This window comes from Molossus molossus, unplaced genomic scaffold (genome assembly GCF_014108415.1).
Source record: "Molossus molossus isolate mMolMol1 unplaced genomic scaffold, mMolMol1.p scaffold_m16_p_13, whole genome shotgun sequence".
Classification (NCBI taxonomy): Eukaryota; Metazoa; Chordata; class Mammalia; order Chiroptera; family Molossidae; genus Molossus; species Molossus molossus.
Genome location: NW_023425348.1, coordinates 21,972,177 through 21,996,985, shown reverse-complemented (window position 1 = coordinate 21,996,985; position 24,809 = coordinate 21,972,177). Strand labels below are relative to the sequence as shown.

Sequence of the window (24,809 nt, the reverse complement as noted above, 5' to 3'; positions counted from 1 at the left end):
TCCTAATAACTTCTAAAATTGAACAAGAAATAAAGGAGGCAAATGAATCAATGATCAAAGTCCTCACTAGTAGAAAGTAAAACATGTTATAGGTTAAAGGGTTAATGCCGAGGAAAAAAAAATTGCTAGAGAGAATTAATCAATTCAGTTCAATTTTTTTTTTCATATTTATTTCTTTAATTGTTTCAAACAAAATATGTGTGGACAAAGAGTGACTTGTTATTTCAGTATTTTAATTTTAAAAATCAACCAGTGGAGGGATGACACTTTACCTGTATCTAATAGATTTCACACAATTACAATGCTATGTCTTATTTCTTTTTGTAGGTTATAAAGTGTATTTTTAACAACTATCCAATATGTTACTTAACTTTTGGTTATATCAAATGAAATAATCTGTACACATTCACTATAAGAGAGCTTTATGACATGCACAGGAAAAGACACAGGTATCATGCAATACTTTCATACCAGAAGTCACAATATTAAGTAGCAAGGAAGTACAGTGGCATTGAAGGCTGAGGTGAAGTTCAAGAGTAAATAAGGTCAAGAGAGTAGAAAATTCAAGATGTACCTAGAAAATACCAGTTCTTAAAAGTCTCAAATCATTTCCAGAAAGATAATGTCCATGCATTTCTGTTGAGACAGAAGTCTGCTGCAGGATGTGGTCTGTACAAATCTGCAGGCAAGACTGAGAGTTGAGTAGGTTAATTTGATTCGGGTCAGACTCAGATTTCTAAGCAGTATACTGAAGGATAAACTGAGAAGCCATGCTTCACAAAGATGACTCAGTCTTCATTCCCATATTTCATTTTCACCTCGAATGTTCCTCCACATTTGTTTTGCAAATAAATGTGCTGCAGGTCATTTACTGGCTACAAGTAAATACAGTTGTTTGTATGGAAAATAACACAATAATTAATAAATAATAACAGGAGAATAAATTGTTTTGCACACTCATAACTGCAGGCCTACTTTTGCCCATCCCTGTCTGTGACAAAATCATAATGCAAAGAGTCTTAAATCCCAATAGAGAAGAAGTCTGTTTAAGTGAATATGACATAATTCTTGGTTCATTTGTAATGACTTATTCAGTACAGAGATTTTTTTTTCTAGATCTTGACCAAATAGTAAATCTTAGAGCAGTAAAACTGGCTTGTTGCAAAGCAAGCAACGTGTGCTGGCTTATAATGTTAGAAATGTTATCTTCACGTAGTAACATGGAAAGAAAGACGGAAGCCAGAGACTCAAAGCAAAAGAATTACTCCCTCTGTGCCGGACATATTCTTGAACTTGTCAAAAATTGGAGAAATAGGTGGGGAGGGGCAATAAACAGGAAACAGTTCCTTTGATTTTGTTTTCTCTAACTTACTCATAAAAATTAGCTTCTATTTTAAAGAAAGAACCATCTCTATCAATCCCCGACTTTCAACATAAAATGAACATCCGTATACTGGGCATCTCAACAGGGCGCATTACATGGTTGTGCTCCAGGTTCCTTAAAAAACGCCTTTGGGCATATTATCAGGATTATGTTATCACTAATGTTCTTGAGCCTGTTGCCTAACAGCAAAAATCAAGGTAAGACTCCCTCAGCCTGGTGAAACCCAGTCTCAAATTCTGAGGATAACGATGATGAAAACACCTCTAGGAAACTTGGCAAGGGAATACAAAAGTTGGGGCTGGGGATGACATTTCAACCCTAAGCTTTTAAAAGTAGTCCCTGCAGCTCAAAGTTTACTTACCCACCAACTACACTGGGGCCGTGTTCCTCTGCAGCCCCGACTCCCACGCGGGACGGCCCACCACTCCCACTTCCCCCGTGGCCTGCCTGGAAAGAGGTGTAGACTCGTCCTTTCACCCTTCGCGGGCTCTTTCCCAGATCAGAGCCAGCCCAACGCAGGGAAGCCAAGCCGGAGGCGCGTGGAGACCCCGCAGGGCCTGAGCATCCCCTGCAGCAGCGCCTGGCTGGCTGTTTCTCGGTTCAGCGGCTTTGGACCACAGCCACCAAGCACCGTCTCCCTCTTTCATGATCAAGGGATTTTTCTCTGTCGTAAATTTGAAAGCTTTGATATATATAATACATATGAAGAATGCTAGCAAGTATAGAAAAAATTTACATCAAGTAAAATTTGAATTTACAAATTAATATTCTGAATCCATTCAGATTCTATTAGGGGAAAAATAAAACCCCAGCAAACCACATTATTCAGTAAATGGACATGTTACATTACTTCAGCCTGTGCTAACGCTCTCCAATACTTGGAAAAAGTGATGCCCCTTAAGTACCAGATTTCCTGCTAACTAATTTTGCCCTTGGGGAGAATCTAGCCACTGTTTTGCAGTGGATTAAACAATAAGATATACTTAGCTTCTAAAAGTGTTTTCAGTGATCAAAATACCATCACTGAGATATATATATACAGAAAATGAGAGTTCTGTATGTAATAGGATGCTGTGCTCCTTCCAAACACCTATAGTTACATGAGTTGACAAAAATTTTAATGCAATTAATGCATCCATAAAATTGTGAAATTGGTTAAGTGTTTGAGAAATGAAATCACCTTTTTTTAATGCTTAAACTCTTACAGCTTACCCGCACTGGGTAGAAAAACTGAATGATACTCAGTTAGACAGCGGAAGCTCTCTTCGATGGGAATGTAAGGCTACTGGAAAGCCCAGACCAACATACCGCTGGCTGAAGAACGGAGTGCCCCTCTTAACCCAGGTACCCTTAACTACCAACCTGTCCCGGTGTACTTTTAGCAAGATTTCACATAGGATGAATGTCCTCTTTTATTCTTATTGGAATCCATTTCTTACTTATGATATATTTAGAGTGAAAACTACAATATCTAAACAATTCTTATTTTTATCCCTTTTTCAGTGTATTATTTATTGAATTTTTTGTTTTGTTTTGTTTTGTTTTGGGGAGAGAGAGAGGAGAGAGAAACATCAATTTGTTGTTCCAATTATTGATGCATTCACTGGTTGCTTCTTGTATGTGCCCTGACTAGGGATTGAACCCCAAACCTTGGTATATCAGGATGATGTTCTAACTAACTGGGCTACCCAGCCAAGGCAACAAATTTTTTTTCATTAAACTACTTTCTAAAATAATACAGTTTCATTAAATTTTATTAAATTCTATAAATTCATAGGAAAATATCAATGATTATCATAGACTCATTGCCATTTTAGGCTGACTTTTAGATATCATCTAGCTTGTTGCTGTCACTTTGCAAGATGATGGAGATAACCCTAAGCAATAAAGCAACTTGCTCAAGATCACATATCTAGTAAGGAAGGGTATTGGAATAGAATCCTTGTCTTCTGTGTCCTGGGCAGGTTCTTACTGTGGCATCCTGCTATCCATAGATTTAAATATCTTTTTAGATTTTAATATCTTTTTAGCATGTTTATAAAATGACTTAATATGTACTAGATTTGAAAATAAATCAATTACTATTTAATTTCAGAGCAATAGTAATAATTTTAGCTAACTCTTTTGCTTATGTGTGGCCTTTGCAGGAAAGAGGGCAGGGGAGAATAGTTCACTATTTCTGGCAAAAATGGAGGGAGGTGTATAAAGCTGAAATTCTGGACACAGGTTCTGCCCAGGGGCCTCTTGCCTGTCATCTACCAGTCTCTGCTTTGTAAGATGAAGAGATTAGATCAGATCACCCCTGCAGTCCCATCCAGCTCCAACATTCTCTTATTCTAAAATCAGTTAGGCCAAAACAGAGTTACATTAAAAGACAGACAGGAAGAACTGTTAGAAAGAACCGTGGAGTTGTTTAAAAACAACAAAACTGAGAACGAGGGGTGGGCATGCTAAGGCATTGACTCATTGCCTCTTTCCTTCTAATTGTCGCAGGGACACCAAGTAAGCCTGAGAGGGGCCTATGCTGGTCATATATTCTACTGCAAGCATCCAAGTAAAGTTCATTCCATACATTCCACTGGCAGATAACAATCTGCAAAGTGAACAGGTTTATTCTCTGCTGATAGATAATCAAAGCATGGCTACTAACATTTGAAAAAAAAAAAATGCTTTGCTATCATTAAGTAGAAAAGACACCTGGTTGTTTAACAACATTTTAAATTTAAAGTTTGTTTTGAAATGCGCTCTTGGCCTCAGTTTATAATCACTTTGCACATACTCAGTTTTCTGTATTGTTTCTTCTGAGAATGAAGTTTACATTTTTTGACCAATAAATTTATACAGAATCCAGTTACAGGGCAGTTTTTTATTTGTATTTTTTTTTTTTTTTTTTTGTAAAGAAGTGAGAGAAAAGGCAAACTACTGACCAGATCAATATAGTAAAGGGTCTTTGTTGTGACCTTAGCTATATTTAACTTTGATTCTGTGTGTCTGTAGCCTCAGTCCTTTCTACCATTTGAAGCCCTGCTTCTCCTTTATAAAATGAATTCAAATAAAAGCTTCATTTTGTTTTGTATACCAAACAAAAGAAGCTCCACTTAAAAACAAAACTAAACACACAACTCAGAAGAATAACTACAAAAAATACAGTTATAATTTCTTTTCTAAGAAATGGTTATAATTTTCATGAGATGTTATAATATAATCATGAACAGTAAATTGTGTTGCTAAGTTGTCAGATAATGTTCAACTGCATTAATTGCAGGCTTTTTTTTTTCTTGGTCTAGCAGATGGTAACTGCAGAATCTCTATGATTTGTTCACTTTCTTTATCTAATTTTTTAATTTCATTACAGAGTAAGGTTGAGATGGTTAATGGTGTATTGATGATCCACAGTGTGAATCAGTCAGATGCTGGAATGTATCAGTGTTTGGCTGAAAATAAATATGGAGCCATTTATGCAAGTGCTGAGCTGAAAATTCTAGGTATGCAATTTCTAAATAAATAAGTAGGAAAAAATGTTGCTTCTTTCCATGTACTAATTCTCAGTGTACTGAAGTTTTATGACATGATGGTAAAAAGTCTATTTTATGGCTTGAAAAAAGTACTATGACTTGCTAATATATATTTTTTAAGCTTTAGGGGGTAAGTTTACATTGGGTATGTACTATAACTTTTTTATAAGGTTTTTCTTATAAAAACTTTAGTTTTAATCTTAACAGATTTACACAATATGTCTTTCCATGGCATTAAAAAAGTCTTATAAGAAATATATGTTAACTTTCAAGGAAGAATGTCTTGAGGGTGGAAAATCAGAGCATAGACTTCAAGCAGCCTCTCCCTGCTCCCTTAGCAGTGCTTAATAATTTTCCCGAGCTGCTCCTACCTACCACTAGGCATGTGACTCTAGGAAGGCAGGACTCCAAGCTAAGCTCGCTCTCATCAAGGGCATCACCATTTCCATCCTTTCATAGAAGGGGAAGCCTTCCCGAGGCTAGGCACAGCCACCTCGGAGAGTTACACCTTTGTTAAGAATGGAACCAGGACAGTGGCACTACCTCATTATTCACTACAGGAAAGATACAATCCAGTGGAACAGGCTACCCAGATTGAGTTTATTTGGGCTGCTGGAACAGATTTTACTTTTTCCCGCTTGGATGATTTTCTAAACTTTAGTTCTTGGATGTTTATAATACAGAGAGAGATACTTAGGGGATCTTAATTCACTGTCTCCAAAAAGTGGGCAGGCACCCCAAGCGTACTTTCTATTTTTCACTTAAATTCCCAACACATAACATTAACAGAAACACCCAAGATCTCAGAACTCTGAGAACTGACCATTTACAAATTAGCTAAATGTAATACACCATAAGTCAATTTATTAAATTGTGAATGTTTGCACTTAAAATTTCCCTACATGATCACTAATTCATCCAATGTTTCAGTCTCCTAAAGGTAATCAATGAAATATTAATGTACTTTCTTGTCAGCTCACACGCCGGCGTTTCTGAGTTAAAAAGCTGACTCAGCCTTCACCCAGTTAATCATTTAGTCAGAAACATTTATTCACTAGACATAGTTTCAGAATTAACTCTTGTAAATTCTATTCCTAGTAGGCAACCAAAAATGGTACCTGCAATTTCCCCATAAGTTTCTTCACTTTTCTTTCTACTATCCTCTCAATTGCATATGTCTTTTTTATGTGCATACATATTTTAATGTTGTTGAGCCATGCATTATATTGCTATATGACGGAAATAAAATGCTTATAAAATAATTACAAAATTATCAGATTAGTACAATAAATGTCTCAGACATAGTAGACATGTATATACATCTTTCAGGTTCTCTTTTATATTCTAGTATGCCTTTTTAAAAATTTGCTTTGATCTCTGTTTCACGTATTCTTTTAGTCCAGTGTCCTCAACTACAGCTGCACAATGGAACTACCTGCGGAACTATAACCAAAAGAGTCTTGATAAAAATACAGCAAATGATAGTAATGAATGATCAGACCTAGATGAATATTTGCAAACAGTGAAATCAAAAATTTCATTTGATTGAAATTTAAGTGATTCCATTTCTTAAAAATGTGTTTCCATTTCTTAAAAACCACATTCAGTTGTGTGCAGCACTGAAGTGAAATCTGCTTTAGTTAAGACTCACAGGTGGGAAACGGATGACAGAATTGTCTCCCCTCAAGGATCCTCATTTTTCCAGGAGAAGCCCCCAAATAGACTTTATTTGCTGGCCCCTCACCTTTTGCCCAAGGTGCTCATTAGTCTTTTGCAATTAAAATTGATAACCATAATTAAAGCATGTCATTTTTTTTTAAACAGCCTTTGTCTGTGGATTCTACATTGGATGAAATCATCACCTGCTAGTGAAAAGAACAACTAATAAAATAGTTATTAATTAATAAGTTAAATTTTAAGTCAGTGCCTTTACCTGTGTAGATATTATATGATTTTATTAGAAATGTATCCCAGAAGAAAAAGTTGCAAAATATTGATGTATCATACATTAGTAGTATTGTCATTGCTTTGAGTAGAACTAACATTTGCTTTCTAACAGCTTCAGCTCCCACTTTTGCACTGAATCAACTGAAGAAAACAATAATTGTTACCAAAGGTCAAGAAGTCTTCATAGAGTGCAAACCCCAAGGCTCTCCAAAACCAATCATTTCTTGGAAGAAGGGAGACAAAGCAATTCGGGAAAGTAAAAGGTTAGAAGTCTATTTCATAATTGAAACTCTTAATGTCAAACTTTTTTGAGTTGCAGAAGATACACACAAAGTATACAAGAAAGAGTCTTGAAGTAACTGTGAAACATTTCATGAGCAGACTGAAATATGGTTCTGTCTATATAGTGATTAAAAAGTGAAACTTCTTTACCTGTGTGGTGTTTTAGCACCAGTTTGGAATTTCACCAGGTTATGAAGAAAGCAAACACCTTTGTTAAGTGCATTATGTTTGGTTTTCATTTTGGGTCTGCAGATTTGGGGAGGCCCGACTTATCTATGATAATTTTTAGAGAGTGTGTTCTCAGTTCAGTGTTATTAAAAATAATATAAATATATTCTGGATTTTTTGATAATCACTTTATGACAGAATACTTCCAAGTGAGATTTGTACCTGTTTCCTTTTGGTTTTCAATCATGTTGATACAAAATACTATAAGATTATTTCAGTCACTACAAGCAATTGGGAAATGTGCAGAGGAATATATCATGTGTAAAGATTTGTCTTTCTTAAGTAAAGGGTGTCACAGAAGTACAAATGAGAAAAACAGACCAGAGAATGACATCAGTCCGTGTGTACCAGGTTCAAAGTCCCATGCTCCGCCAGTGATGGCCATACTGGTGTTGTGAATGTGCCTCAGCTTTGACAAACAATCTCCTCCAAAATATTTAAATGATGTTCTATATGTTGTTTTAGAGTTTTGTTTTTCATTTGATCTGTAATGATGGAGTTTATACCTCGTTTTATGTTTGCCTAGATCTAAGTAATCATATAAGTAAATAATTTAAGTCAGCATTGGGTCCATTTGAATAATTCTTGATGTAATTTTGGAATATTTTGAAATATTTAAAAAATTTTTTTAAATATTTTTGTTTGCTATTCAAATTGGAGAAACATTCATTTAAATTACCTGTGTCAGATTAAATAATTTGTGGATTAATTGGATTGAATTTAGGTCCAGGGATCTATGCTGCCTGAAAGGGGTGTCATAGGAATTGACACGGTCATATTGGGCATCTCATTTGGAAAGAGATTTTATCTTTTTATTTGGGGCAGGGGTCCTGGTGGTGGGAAAAATAAAAAACTCAAGATCGCTGTTGTGTATGGTTGAATTGCATATGAGTGAATTGTATTTTTTGGACTGTTGCTTATAGAAATACAAAAACAAAACAAACAAACAAACAAAAAAACCACTGGCACAAACCTTATTAAAGCAGAAGAAAAATATTTTGTATTGTAAGGACAAATAATTCACATTGCTTGGTTATCATTTTTTTCTGAATGTATTGAAAAATTTTATATCATCAAAATATATATACCTTTATCAGTTCAAGCCATTCCATTTGAAATGTTTGTTTGTGGGTGGCACTTGAGCCTTGTCCTATTTATTTCAGTTCCATAGAAGGTTCTTCATCATCTATTCATAGACATCTCACTGTGAGTTTGAAAAAATTAGCCTGGCCGTTGTGGCTCAGTGGATTGAGTCCAGTCCCATGGACTGAGAGGCCCCAGTTCTATTCCCGGTCATGACACATGACCGGGTTGCAGGCTTGATCCCCTGTAGGAGGCGTGCAGGAGGCAGCCAATCGATGTTTTTCTCTCTCAAAAATCAATAAAAACATATTTTTAAAAAATTAGGTGACAATTTTTTTGTCAAAGCAAATGTTGAGAGAGGAACAAGATTATGAATTTTCTATTACAATAAATATATGCATAATAAACTTTTTATTTTCCAGAAGTTAAAAAACAAAGTTGTGAATTTTCCTGTTTTCTTGATCCATTTTCTCCTCGCTGGTAACCCCTTGCGTTGGCACAAAAAATACACTGGCCTCAAACTCCGGCTACTCCATTTTTTCCAGAGGTCAATGCTTCCGTGTCAAAGGGCTATTCAGTGAGGAATCTGAAATGTGAATTATTTCTGTTTGTTTCTATTCAAGTAAAAGCAAGACTTGGCCACATTTTCTTAGCATTTTGCCTACTCATATATGTTTAGGTTTGTACAGTGGTTTAATTTAATAACTCCAGCAGTAGAGTACATTTTTACATTTAAAGTGAACAGGAGCACTTGCAAAATACAGTTTTTACTGTTATATGATTTGTTATTATATTGGGCAATCCCAGGATTCAGGAAGAATACAATCTAATTGGATATAAAAACCATTAAACGGTCGAGTATTAAGAAAGATTATAAGATTTAAATAACAATAGAATGAATTTCATAAAGCAGAGTAAAAGACATACATAGATATTTGAAAAACTGCATATTCTAAAAGTTTGAATAGAAGCTTGAAAATTTAAATTCCAAATGTATATATCATACATTCTTTGAAGTAGGATCTCAGTTATGTATGGCACTTATATTCCTACAGAAATTTTAGAGCACGTCTCTTTATTATAAAGCCCACCAACCATTTGTAAAAGTTGTAAACATGATTTCAGTAGAAATGGAGATGTTAGAAAACTGTTAAAGCTTTGAAAACTTGGCATATATATTTCACATTGGGGCTACAGATTTAAATTATGGTTCATTGTACCATTCACGTGATCTACATTAAATATGTTCTTCACTCACCCAAATTACAACTAGAAAAAAAATTAAATGAGTTAGCCTTGTCCATCTTCCACAATTTTCAGTTTTATGGAGGTTCATTCCAAATTAAAGATTGAAATAACAAATGGCAGTTTTCTATATGGGCAAATAAAGGCTAGTATTGTATTTGGGAAAAGGAGTTATAGTAACAATGATGTATTATAAGGGAAACTTTAAATGTGAGAAATACAGCATTTCAAAGCAAAATTATATTAAAAACAATAGCATAAAAATATAATTAAATATTTTAGTTGTAAGAAAGTATTATCTAATCATCTGAAAACATCAGAAACTCAAACAAAAACATTTTGAATCTAGAGTTAACTGCAGTTTAACTCTAAACTGTAATTGCAATGTTGTAACAACTGAAGGTTAATATTAAATTATTTGTTTTATCAACAGAGTGCCAAGTAACTTATTTGGTTTATTCTCTTCTGCCAAATTTTTGTTGAATCTTTCAGGTTTGGTTTTGTTTGTTTTTAAGGGGTGGTATCTTCAAAACACAGATTTCCTGTGTTTTTCTCTGTTTCACTAAAGAATTACATAAACCATTATCCTAAAGTTTAAAATATGATATATAATAACTAGAACATAATAATGACTTTTAGGAAAAATTTGATTAACGAGTAAGTTGCCTGCCTATGTATTACAAAATATTTCATTCATTTGATCCTAAATGATTCATCTAATATATATAAAAAATGTATTATATTAGTGCTTTTTAGTTATTTGTAGTCGCTTGCTGTATATATCACAGAATGAGTTGTTTATATTGCAGAATTTTCAGTATGAACTGCTGCTCCAAGAGTAAATCATATTAATAGTGATGATGACTGCTTAAAGTGTGTAACATTTATAATTTACAAAGCACTTTAACATTGTGGGTAACAGCATAAGCCAGTATATATCAGGACTTAGTTGCTCTGCTAATCCTACAACCATGAGGTTTCAACAAGTTACTTTATTTGTTTTCTTATTCGTAGAGTTAGAATTGAATGAAATATTGTATGTAGAATACATTGGCTAGTGTAGGGTGTTTAATAAGTGTTCAATGAATGTTACTTGTGTGATAATGATGCTACTGCTGTTGATGGTATTATTTAAACATTTGAATCTTTGAATACTGACATCAATTTTAATGAATACTTCTGGAAAGTTTTACCACTTCCCTTTTCTTTAGTAATTGAGGAGACGGATACTTAAGATTTTAGTTATGATTTTTGAATTAAAGGAATCTTTTAGGTCCTTAGTGTGATAACTTTGTTACTCATAAATCTATGTTCCTAAATTGAATTCTTTGTCCATCAGAGCCCCTATCCTCCACTCCTCGTCATCTATTCCTGGCATGGCCGTTCTTACCAACTTGACCTACTCCTAGTTTAGTATCTATTATTTTTTATTAATTTGTTATTGTTACAGATGATTCTCCTTTTCCCCCCCACTGACACCCTCCTCTCCATCTCCCCCCCCCGCCCAATCCCCAGCTTTGTTGTCATGTCCATTGGTCATGCACACATGCATAAAAGTTCTGTGGTTTATCCCTCCCCCAAAGCCTCCTCCTCTGAGGCTTGTCAGACTGTACCCCACCTCTATGTACCTGGGTCCATATTGTTCATCAGTTTGTTTAGTTCATTATATTCCACAAATAAGTGAGATCATGTGATACTTGTTTTTCTCTGCTTGGCTTGTTTTGCTTAGCATAATTAATACTCTTCAAGTCCTTCCATGCCATCTCAAAGGATAAGAGATCTTTATTTCTTACAGCTGCATAGTATTCCATAGTGTACATGTACCACAACTTTTTAATCCACTTATCTACTGATGGACACTTACATTGTTTCCAGATCTTAGCTATTGTAAAGAGTGCTGCTATGAACATAGGAGTACATATATTTTTCTGATTGGTGTTACAGGTTTCTTATGGTATATTCCTAGAATTGGGATCACTGGGTCAAATGGCAGTTCAATTTTTAACTTTTTGAAGTAAAACCATAGTGTTTTCCACAGTGGCTGCACCAGTCTGCATTCCCACCAGCATTGTACTAGAGTCCCCTTTTCTCCACACCCTCACCAACACTTGTTGGATGATTTGTTGATGGCAGCCATTCTGACAGGTGTGAGGTGATACCTTATTATTGTTTTAATTTGCATCTCTCTGATGATTAGTGACATTGAGCATTTCTTCATATGTCTCTTGGCCATTTGTATGTTCTTTTTGGAGAGGTATCTATTTAGGTTGTCTGATCATTTTTTAATTGGGTTCTTTGTTTTTCTTTTATTGACTTGTATGAGCACTCTATAGATTTTGAAAATTAACTCTTTATCTGATGTGTCATTGGTGATTATGGTCTCCCATTTTGATGGTTGTTTATTTTGCTGTGCAGAAGCTTTTTAGTTTGATGTAGTCCCACGTATTCATTTTTTCTTTTGTTTCTCTTGCCTCAGGTGTTGTATCAGTGAAAATTCTGCTGTGTATGATGTCTGAGATTTTGTTGCTTGCATTTTCTTCTAGAATTTTTATGGATTCAAGAGTTATATTTAAGTCTTTTATCCATTTTGAGTTTATTCTTGTGTATGGTGTAAGTCGGTAGTCTAGCTTCATTTTTTCGCAAGTAGTTGTCCAATTTTCTCAACACCATTTATTGAAGAGACTGTCTTGACTCCACTGTATGCTCTTGCCACCTTTGTCAAATATTAATTGAGCATATTGTCTTGGGTCAACTTCTGGGTTCTCTGTTCTGTTCCATTGATCTATCTGCTTGTTCTTGTGCCAGTACCAGGCTGTTTTGATTATAGTCGTTTTGTAGTATAACCTGAAATCTGGTAATGTGATTCCTCCTACTTTGTTCTTCTTTTTCAAGATTGCTGTAGCTATTTGGGGTCTTTCTTGGTTCCATATGAACTTTTGGAGTGTTTGTTCTAGTTCTGTTAAATATGTCATTGGTATTTGATGGGGATTTTATTGAATCCATAGATTGCTTTGGGTAGTATGGACATTTAAATGATGGTAATTATTACAATCCATGAACAAGGTATGTGCTTCCACTTTTTTATATCTTTCTCTATTTCTTTTTTCAATGACCTGTAGTTTTGTGTGAAGAGGTCCTTTACTTCTTTGGTTAAGTTTAGTCCTAGGTACCTTAATTTTTTACTGCGATGGTAAATGGGATTTTTTTTTTAGTTTCTCTCTCTGTTATTTAATTCTATTTTAAATAAGAGTGGCAAGAGTGGGCATCCCTGTCTTGTTCCCATTCTTAAGGGGAATGCTTTTAGTTTTTGCCCATTGAGTATGATGTTGGGTGTAGGTTTTTCATATATGGCCTTTATTATGTTGAGATATGATCCCTCTATTCCCACCTTGTTGAGTGTTTTTATCAGAAATGCATACTGGATTTTGTCAAATGCTTTTTCAGCCTCTACTCTTATGCCCATATGGCTTTTATTTTTTCCTTTTGTTTATGTGGTATATCACATTTATTGATTTGTGAATACTCTACCATTCTTGCATGCCTGGGATGAAACCCACTTGGTCATGATGAATAATTTTTTGATGTATTGCTGGATCCGATTTGCTAATATTTTGTTAAGGATTTTGTCATCTGTGTTCATCAGGGATAGTGGCCTGTAGTTTTCTTTCTTTGTAGTGTCTTTATCCAGTTTTGGACTTAGGGTTATGCTGGCCTCATAAAATGAGTTTGGAAGTGTTCTGCCTTCTCGGATTTTTTGGAATAGTTTGAATAGAATGGGTATTAGATCTCTTTGAATGTTCGGTAAAACTCCCCCGTGAAGCCATCTGGGCCTGGGCTTTTGTTTGCTGGGAGTTTCTTAATTACATCTTCAATTTCCTTTGTTGTTATTGATTTGTTCAAGTTTTCTATCTCTTCCTGGTTCAGTCTTGGGAAGCTGTGTGTTTCTAGAAATTTGTCCATTTTTCCTAGACTGTCCAATTTTTTGGTGTGTAATTGTTCATAGTATGTTTCGATGATTCTTTGTATTTCTGTGGTGTCAGTTGTTACTTCTCTTTCACTTCTGATTTTGTTTATTTGGTTTCTCTCTTTTTGTTTCTTGGTGAGTCTGGCTTAAGGTCCATCAATATTGTTTATCTTTTCAAAGAACCAACTTTTAGTTTCATTGATCTTTTGGATTGTTTTTTGGTCTCTATGTCATTTATTTCTGCTCTTATCCTTATTATTTCCTTCCTTCTACTAGCTCTGGATTTTTTGTTTGTTTGTTTGTTTGTTTACTTTCTAGTTCTTTAAGTTGTAGGGTTAGAAAGTCAATTAGGAATTTTTCTTGTTTCTTGAGGTAGGCCTGTAGTGCTATGAACTTCCCTCTCAGGACTGCTTTCGCTGTGTCCTATTGATTTTGTGTTGTTGTGTGCTCATTTTCATTGGTTACCAGAAAATATTTAATTTCTTCCTTGATCTCGTTAGTAACCCATTCATTGTTTAATAAAATGCTATTAGCCTCCAAGTGTTTGGATGGTTTTGTGTGTTTTTATTGTAATTGAGTTCTGGTTTCATGCCACTGTGATCTGAGAAGATGCTTGATATGATTTCAATTTTATTGAATTTGTAGAGTTGTTTTGTGTCCTAACATGTAGCCTATCTTTGAGAATTACCCATGAGCACTTGAGAAGGATGTATATTCTGCATCTTTGGGGTGAAATGTTCTGTAAATATTAATGAAGTCCAACTGATTTAGTTTGTTTGTAAGGACTCAATGTCCTTGTTAATTTTTTATCTAGAAGATCTAACTAGTGATGTCAGTGGCGTGTTAAAGTCACCCACTACAATTGTGTTGCTATTGATCTCTCCCTTGAAGTCCTACAGAAGTTTTTAGTATATTTTGGTGCTCCCATATTTGGTGCATATATGTTTACCAGGGGTATATCCTCTTGTTGGATTGCTCCTTTTAATATTATGTAGTGACCTTCTCTGTCTTTCATTATGGCCCTTGTTTTGAAGTCTATCTTGTCAGATATGAATATTGCCACACAATCTTTTTTTTTCATTTCTGTTTGCTTGGAAACTTTCTTTTCATCCCTTCACTTTCCTCCTTTGTGAGGTGGGTCTCTTGTAGACAGCATATATATGGGTCGTGTTTTCTTATCCAATCAGCTACCCTGTGTCTTTTGATTGGAGTATTTAAGCCATTTACATTTAAGGTAATTATTGATAAATAGTTATTAGTTGCTATTTTAATTTTATGCCTGTGTTCCTCTCTCTCTCTCTCTCTCCTCTCTCTCTCTCTCTCTCTCTCTCTCTCTCTCTCTCTCTCTCTCTCTCTCCCTGTTTCTTCTTCTTACAACAGTTTCTTCAGCATTTCTTGTATTGCTGGTTTGGTGGTGGTAAATTCCTTTAGCTTTTTCTTATCAGTGAAGCTCTTTCTTTCTCTTTCAATTTTGAATGATAGGCTTGCTGGATAGAGTAGTCTTGGATTCAGACCCTTGCCTTGCATTATTTTGTACACTTCATGCCACTCCCTTCTGGCCTGCATCGTTTCTATTGAGAAATCAGCTGACAGTCTAATGGGAGCTACCCTGTAGGTTACTTTCCCTCTCTCTCTCTTGCTTCCTTTAAGATTCTTTCTTTGTCTTTAATGTTTGCTATTTTTATTATGATGTGTCTAGCTGTGGGTCTTCTGGGGTTCATCTTGCTTGGGACTCTATGTGTTTCCTGGACTTGAATGACTTTTTCCTTTACCAGTTTAAGGAAGTTTTCTGTCATTATTTCTTCAAACAGGTTCTCTATTCCTTCCTCTGATTCTTCTCCTTCCAGTATCCCTATAATGCGAATGTTATATTTTGTATTGTCCCACAGCTCCCTTAAACTTTCCTCCTGCTTTTTAATTTTTTTCCCATTTGCTGTTCTATTTGGATGTTTTTCTCTACCTTGTCTTCTAAGTCACTGATTCGTCTTCAGCTTCTTCTAATCTATTATTGAACCCTTCTGAGGTATTTTTTATAACAGCTATGTCATTCTTTATTTCCTCCTGATTTTTATGCATAGCTTCTACCTCTTTTTTTAAGGTGAAGTAGTTCTCAGTGAGCTCTTCATAATTCTTATTAAGTTGCTTATAGTTCTCACCAAATTGTTTGAGCACCCTTAAAATCATTGTTTTGAATTCTTTATCTGACAAGTTGCAGTCTTCCATTTCTTTTCTGGTGCTTCCTCTTTTTCTTTCCTTTAGATGTTGTTTCTTTGTCTCCCCATTTTAGCTGTCTGGTAGCTCTACACCCAGTGAGGGATGTTTGGATGTGTAAGCAGCTAACTGTATATCAAATAAGGCCACTGTGCCTCCCAGACTGTTTTATTGCGTGTCACCTCTTGCCTGCTGTGCATCCTGGAGGATTGACTACTGGGGCCTGGTATTGGTGTGTCCTGTTAGGTGCTGCTGCTGGATCATGTGGGCCCCTCTGGAGCTGTATTCCCAACTGATCACTGGTGCCACCTATAGCTGTATAGCTCAGGCCCTGTTGGAGCAGCACTCCCTGCTCATACTGTGGGCAGCTGTGTTGCACTGGCCTCACTGAAGCTCTGGCTCTGCGCCAATCTTGTAGGTAGCTGGGTTGTACAGGCCCCGTTGGAGCCCCCACTTTCCGCTGATCCTGTGAGGAGCTGGATTGCACAGTCTCTTCTGGAGACCCAGCTGCATACCTATCTTGTGGGCAGCTGGGTAGCACATGCATTTCTGGTGCCCCACCACCCCGTAGGTCCCACGGGCAGCTGTATGACACAGTCCTTATCGAACCCGGGCTTCTCACCGCTCTTGTGGGCCACTGGGTCACACAGGCTTCTGTGGAGCCCTAGGTCCCACAGCTGGCAGGTGGGGGGTGCTGCTGCCCCATGGGGTTCAGCTCCTACTCAGCCTTTGCTGTAGTTTTTGGGGATGGGTCTCAGCTGCTGGTCTATGCTTCTGTTGCCTGGGGATAGATGTCTGCTCCCGAGCCTCCGTTGCTGGGGGTATGTGTAGACTCTGATCTGGCTGCTACTATGGGGGATGGTGCTGGGCTCCTGGCCGTCCGCAACCAGCACCTTGGCAGCTCCACTAATGTGCACTGGTCTGTGTTGACACAGGGTGTCCACTGGTCCGATGATGCCAGGTGCACTGATGGGCTCAGGTTGCTCAGCCCTAGCCACTCCCACTGCCTCTTCCCAGGGAAGACCGGGGATCTTCCAAAATGGAGGGACCTCCCGGTGGCGCAGGGAGAAGCACCCTGAAGAGCCACTTACCGTGGTAGCTGGCTGTTCCCATCCACAGCACAGGAACCTTCTGCTCCGTGTCTCTGCCCTGCATAAGTTTGGCCGTCCACTTACACTCTCTCACACACCAGCTCACTCTCGCACACACTCACCCTCTCTCCGGTCCTGCCCGCCACCATCTTCCACATGTACCACAGCTTTTTTTAGTTTAGTATCTTTGATACAGTTTTTCTACTAGCAGGCTGAATATTTATTTGTTCCATGATCAGCATTATAGGCAATGTGCAAACCAATGAATATACCCAGGGAGTGAATGGAAATAGGGAAGAAGCTATTTAAAAATATTTTTTACTCTTTTTCTTTTCTTTTTCTTATACAGAATCTCCAAGTTTTGCCCCATCGCTTTTAAAGATCACCAGCACATATCCACTTAGGTTCCTTTATCAATCATGTCTATTTTAATACTAAAACTAATATGATCCAGGAGTACTAAGATGTAAAATGTTCCATGGGGCTTTTCTCCTCTAGTATACTTTCATTCAGAATGTTCTGCTCATCAAACTCACATTGGATTTTCACTCCAGCCCATTATTTCCATTACTTGGCCATTAACTTTTGTTAAAATATAATCACCAGAAGCACTCCAGCAGTGCAAATATTAAGCCTTCATTATTTCATGTTCAATTTCCTGTACAAAAGACAAAGTGGACAAAGACAATCTTGGTTAAAATAAAGAGTGCCTAGTTTTTGGTAAAAGCACGGTTTATTTTGTTTTCTTTCCATCTGCACATGTATGAACCCCATAGAATATGCCATATATGTTTAAAGATTATAGAAATTTTAAACTAGCTGAAATGCCAGTTTCATTTCTAGGCAGAAGAGGGAGGAGGGTACCAGTTACAGAGATAATGGACTATATTTCAAATGGGTGATAAAGATATCCTGCATCCAAGAAAATAAAAAGTATCCTATGGAGGGGCAGTATTATAGCGTAATTTTTCCTTTATGGGACTCTAATCTAAGCAAAGATTTGTCCGAAATCCCTTGTAATATTTCCCTGCTCACCAAAGGAGCTTTGGAACAACGAAGTGTTCTACTTACTCATTTAACATGCATAGAAAATTGCACTTGAAGTGCCCATTAGTTGACTTCTAGTGGGAATTCATGTTGTGTTCATTAGGCAACAATGATCAGGCTCACACACTGACTCACAGACATATGGAAAAATATATATTCCTGGTGTAAGCCCTAAAGGACACTGCTACTGAGGGGAAACCGGGTCTTCTTTCTCTTTCTAAGGAAGAGGAGGAATTCATGGGTATAATTAGGGTCTTGTTTCTGTCCCTTTGTTTCCACCTACATGCTGTGTTTGCTAATGAACAAGCTGTTTTGTTGCTTCCTCTGTGACAATGTCTCTTACATATTAAGAATATAAAACAACGTAGACCCTAGGTATCTTGGTTTTTTTCAGTGTCTATGAAATTGTATAATGACAGAAATGAGCATCCATATATATCTGTTGACTTTCTTTGTAAATTAAAATCTATGCTTTCAAAGGAAATAAAATGATCAAAATGACATTAGTTATCATGATGGCTGACAACATGAGTTTAATATCTGTGAAGGGTTTATAATATCCAATGTGCTACCACTCAGGGATGGTGACTTGCTGATCCATAGGTCCAGCGGCTGAAAGAGATGAGGAGGAAATAGCCTTGCATCTGTGATGGTGGGGTTGGGGTACTGACTTCCTGCTTCCAATGCAAACTAAGTTCACAAGGTTCTGTCTAATAACCTTCACTATCTCCCTTTAAAATGCTAATACAAACTCAATCGGAGAAAACAAAAAAAAAGTTATAGCCGCATTGGAAATTAGTAAATATAGATAAATAAATACTCGGCTTTTAGGAAAAATCACCCCTTCAAGTAATTTCTTAATGAAATTATCGGTGGCTGGTTGAAGCCTAGATTCCTAACATAACTGAAGATAAGAAGCCAGTAGGAGGGATCTTCACTAACCTCGACTTGATGCCCAGGCCTGCTAAAGTCAGAAATTGGGCCCCACTTTAAAAGCAGGCTTGAATTCCTCTACTACATGGAAGCCATGCTTTAAGATGACAAGATGTCACTCCCTAAGTTACTGGAGAAGAGAGTGGCTTGTCTCCCCTGGCTGCTGCTGGGGTTGGAGTTCTTGCAATATCCTGAGAAAGGAAATTTCTGGGACTCACATGGGAGGATGCGATAAAGCAGAAAGCTTTATTTTCATGGAATTACAGTCCTGGGTTTCCAAAGTCCCATTTTCCTTAGTCCAATCATTGAGGACGTATAGCTAGGCCTTCATTGGAACTAAAATCAGAGCCAGTGTCCAGGGTTTCTGTTCCATGTTGGAGCTGAGTACCATCCAGCATCAGGCTAGCTAAAGTCCATTGGTCCATTGTGTGTGGGGTCCACATGGCCCATGGCAAATGCAAGAGAACTAAGAGAGCACACCCCAGCAACAAGAGTCTCAAGAGCACAAGAGTTGAGCACAAACAAGCAAATTCCTTTATTTAGGGGGTTATGTGTTTCAAATATTCACAGGCTTGCAGTGGCCATGCTCATTCCAGCCAACCATCTCTGTTTCCTGGTGTGATTGACAGGCAAGTATCTTCCCTAGGTTACCCCACCTTTACTGGGCATGTGTCTCTCTGCCCTATGTGGTTTTCTCCCTCAGTGTTTTGTAAGGAACATGGCTATAATGTCTGGCCTTCCCTTTGCTCCTTTTCTGATGTTAATAACTACAATGGTATCACCTACCTGACCTTTATCCAAAATAAGTTTTGAGATTTTGAATCTAGCAATGGGATGAGAGAGGACATCAATCCTAGGATTTGAAATGATTAATAAATAAATAATAATGTTAGTAAATAATAATATAGAGGAAGACTCGTGAAATCCACAGATTCTGGAAATTAAATACTTCTATGTATTGCTTCTAGCAAAAGAAGGAATACAAACTACCTCTAATTTTCTAGGATTCATTTTACTTCTACCTACTTATAAGGACGAGAGGATGGGAATTAACAGATATCTTGTCCCCCTCCACGAAAATCCTTGGACACTCACAATTTCCAAAAATATGCTCCTTTCCTCATCTTTACTTAGATTTTTCCCTTTTGTCTCCTCCTCTCCTATAACATGCTGCTCAACTCCACTAACATTTGAAATACTGACTCAGAGAAAGGCTCTCTCATTCTGCCTTCTCACCACTGGAAATGCTCATGCAGATACAATAATCAAGAACCTGTAGTTAGTAGGAAGTTACACGAATGATTTAAGCTAACTTCTTGGTTTCAACTGAGTTCTCAGCATGTACCAATTCACAGCTTTCTGGGTTAGACATTGTCTACACAGATTTTAAAATTGAAACTCAAAGGAATTAAGTGACATGTTCAAGGTCATCCATCACAAAGCTGAGCTTTAAACAACCAAGTCTGGTGCTAGTCAGTGATTCTGGGTCACAGAGAAATGTAAAGGTTCCTCTTCAGAGGTCTTCAAATGTTTTTTTTGTCCTGATTTCACCACCAGTTTGTCTCTTGTTTCCACTATTTTTTTCTTCTTAATTGATAAATATAACAAGACAGACCTCAACTCGCAAAGGGAGGTAACACGAGGAAGTTTGTTACTTTAAGCTGTAAGTGACACACACTATTTCCAGCTCTGCTGTGCTATGAACACCTCCAGTTCGCGGCTTTACATCTCTAGCTAATTACCAGTTTAGCAAACAGTTCATAAATTCTGCTTTTAACTATGGTTCACTTACTCTACTTACTATAAACTGCGGCACGTGTTTCCTGGTTGTGTTCCTTGTACAGGCACAACTTGAACAAACCATTAATTGCTTAAAAGCTTTTCTTTTCCAAAAGCCCCCCAGACTGCAACTTTCAGCTTAATTTGTCCTTAATACAAACAACATTTAAAATACTTGGGAATTCAAGCATCTAAGTACATGCTACTGACTGATCTTACTACCTCCCCAAGTGACTCTTCAGTGACTATAAAATAGTGAAACAGAAGAGTCTGAGGATGTTTAGGAAAAAAGTATTTTATGACAGAGATTTTTAGCTTCCTCTGAGAGTTACAGAGTCACTTCATTTTAGTTTTTGCATAAATTACAATCTACTTTAACTGTGGTTTTTATTCATAATGGGAATTAGATGGCTGGTTACAACTGAGGGCACAGCCAGAATGATAATCTTGACAACAACGAAAAACAATCTGCAGATTATTTCTATAAAAGATAACCTAAACAAAATTTATTGTTATCACGTTTGCTTCTCTTTGCTAGAATTACAGAGTTATTTATGAAAAAAAAATAGATCTATAGACTGATACATGACAGAGAAATACATTTTAAGTTGACCATTCTGTTAGTTGTAGCTGGAGATTTCAGGTACCAATTTATTTCTGTTTTTCTATTTTTCCCATTGTAAATAGTAGCTCCACCTCTCTTTTTCCTGATTCCATGTGGTATAGATACTGTTCTTTTCAGTAAAAGTCATTTTAGTGAAATCAAAACTATATTCAACATATAACGTAGATAAGACACAATGTCATAACAAGATAAGTAAAAGAGAATCCCATCCCCCAAGGAGGCACTGTCTAGTGGAAATAAAACTAATACAGAGCTATAACACGGGATATTTAAGGCAATAATAATATAGGATTATTCACACAGTTAATAGATACTATATGTATTATTAACAGGATATTTAAAATAACTAAAAATAATTACCTTTTATTGAACACTGGCTGTTTTATAAATGTGTATTTTAATCCTCAAAATAATGTCATGTTGCAAGGAAGATGTAATTATCCCTGTTTTACATAAACTGTTGAGGTCACAGAGAGATTGCCTAAGCTCACACACATAGCAAGGTACAGGGCCAGACATAGTCGAGTTCTCTTTGGATCTCAAACAGTTCTTGGTCTGTTCCACTGCATAAAAATGTTGAGAGTTAAGTAGAGGAAAAAGTAAAACTTGGATGGAAGATGAGGGAAAATTTTTTGTATGAACCGCAATTTGAAATGGTTCTTGAATAGGATTTTGATACAGAGATAGAATGTATTTTAGAAAAACACGTTCAGAATTTGCAAGTGCGCAGTCGTGAATCCAGGACACTTTTGTGAAAAGTAAATAATACCTTTTGGCCACAGTATGCACTAGGTGTAGAGATGGAAATAAGTTGGAGAGATTGACTTAGCTGAAGACAAACTGAGGAGGACTTGGAAAGACAGCTAGAGTTGGCTTCATTTAGTAGTCGAACAGTAGTCTTTGAAGCACTAAATACACATCTATTTGGGGGGCATCTACTTTTATTATGTAATTTTAAAAACTATATTTTTCTCTTACAGAAAAATGAACACTAAATATTGCCCCAGTCATCCCAAAAGTAAAAACTAAACTGTTGGCTTAAGTATAAAACATGTAAATATTATGTAAATGTCTTCATTTTATCAGTGAGCTAGCAAGAAGTCAGAAGCAAATGGGAGAGCCAGGATCCGAGCTTGCTCCGAAGGTAAAGTCATGCACAGAAGCTGGCTTCTACCTCACGGGCATTGACTGATACTGAGCATTGGCTTTTACATGTTGCTGGGTTTTGGAGGAAGACCAAACACAGAGCGTGCCTCCTATACGACCTAGCCCATGAATGGCTACCCCTAAAACATAAAAGTGAACCGGATATAAATCCATCCACTCAGAACACAATTAGGAAAATGATCTGTCTTTGTTCTGAATGAAGAGGAAAAACCTTTCACTTAGGTTTTGTTAACTATAGCACAGCAACTTTAATGTACACTGTCTGGGTGGCCTCAGTAGCTCAGTGTACGAACTGAGTTAAGGTAGTTCCCAACAGGAAGTGAACCTAGCAATCAGCTGTCTATAAGAGAGATGTTTATAGCATAAGGAAATAAGAAAACTGAAAACTAATGAGTGAGCCCCAGCTGGTGTGACTCAGTTGCTTGGGCAGCCTCCCATGTGTTGAAAGGTAACTGGTTTGATTCCTGGTCAGGGCACATGCCCTGGTTGTGGGCTTGATCGCCCTGGTAGGGGGCATGCAGGAGGCAGCTGAGTGATGTTTTGCTCTCACATCTCTCTCTCTTTCTCTTGTTCTCCCTTCCTCTCTCTCTAAAATTAAATTTAAAATCTTAAAAATAAAATTATAGAGTGAGAAAAAATTTATCAGTTAAGAATCAATGCCACCCCCTCAAATCTTAACTGTTTCAATATCAAAGGGACTATTTAAAAAATAAAAAAGGTCACTACATGATAAAAGCTTTATTGGACCAGCAAACACAACAATTTTAAAACAGCATGTTACTCATAGCATTGCCTTACAATATGCAAAATAAAACTGACATGTCTATAAGATAAATATGAGTGGCCCTGGGCAGTTTTGTTCAGTGGTTACAGCGTCGGTCTGCAGTTGAGAGGGACACGGGTTCGGTTCCTGCTAAGGGCATGTACTTCAGTTGTGTTTTGTCTCCGGCCCTGGTTGGGTCGTGTGGGTGGCGGCCACTCGATGTGTCCCTTTCACGTCAATGTTTCTCTCTCTCTTCCTCTCTCCCTCCCACTCTATCTGAACAAAAAAATGGAAAAATGTCCTCGAGTGATGATAAAAAAAGAGATAAATATGAGTGAATCCATATCATATTAGGAGAATGTAACACATCTCCCTTGTATTTCAGGACTTAGAGGAAAATTATGGTTTAAATGCTTCTACTAGAAAAGAAGAAAGCAGAAAATGAAAGCGCTAAACATCTACTTTAAGTTAGGAAAAGAATATGAAACTCAACTTAAAGAAAGGAAATAAAAAAAATAGAAAAGCAGAACTTAATCAAGTTAACAAATATCAAACATGGTTGAAGGGTTGATAAATCCAAACATCTAAATATTAGTCCTGTAAAACAACTAAGAACATTGGCACATTTCTAATGAAAGAACATGAAAGAAGACATCAAAAATATTAAGAGAAAAAAAATGGTAATGTAAGCACAGATTCTGCAAATTGAAAAGTAATAAAAGAAAATGAGGAATAGTTGAATGTCAGCAAAGTTGAATACATATAAAAAGTGGATAAATAAAACATAATTTCCCAAAGTGACTCAAGAACAAATCGAGATTCCAAATAGTCCACTAAATATTATATTAATAATTCAAAACCTTCACAAACACATACACACACACACACACAAACTCTAGGCCTAGATGTTTATACTGGAAAGTTCTACCACACAAGTTAAGAACAGATGATTTTATTTATTTATTTTAAATTAATGATTTTTGTTATAGATGTTTCTCCTTTTCCCCCCATTGAGCTATTTCATAGTATAGAAAACAGAGGAAAGAACCTTATCAATTAAATTTGACAAGAATAGTATGAGAAGTAAAAATCAAACTAATCACTCTCATGCACATAGATATTAAAGTCTGAAATAAAATATTTGTAAATAGAAAACAAAATCTAAAAGATACTGCATAGCCCTGGCCGGTTTGGCTCAGTGTTTAGAGTGTTGGCCCATGGACCAGAGAGGCCCAGGTTTGGTTCCCGCTAAGGGCACGTACCTCGGTTGCAGTTTGTCCTGGCCTCGGTTGGGTCGTGTGGGTGGCAGCCACTTGATGTATTTCTCTCACATTGATGTTTCTCTCTCTCTTCCTCCTTTTCTCCCTCCCGCTCTATCTAAAGAAAATACATACATACATACATAAAAGATACTGCATAGCCTGCACTTTGTGTGCTTACATGGACCTTTCCATTTCCATCATGCAGCATGGGGGTGTGGTCTAGGATGCTAACAATGTATTTCAAAGAGTTCTAATGAAGCTCAGGTTTAGCATTAGGTGAAGT

At 36.7% G+C, this 24,809-nt stretch overlaps 1 protein-coding gene across 1 annotated transcript in view; it reads left to right on the top strand.

The window, feature by feature from the left end:
- CNTN5 (contactin 5) overlaps positions 1–24,809 on the top strand; it is a 900,389-nt gene that overhangs the window by 623,739 nt on the left and 251,841 nt on the right. The window contains exons 12-14 of the mRNA XM_036258335.1: positions 2,592–2,728; positions 4,740–4,869; positions 6,959–7,109. Coding sequence (XP_036114228.1) covers positions 2,592–2,728; positions 4,740–4,869; positions 6,959–7,109 — 418 coding nt within the window. The remainder of the gene's footprint in view (positions 1–2,591; positions 2,729–4,739; positions 4,870–6,958; positions 7,110–24,809) is intronic.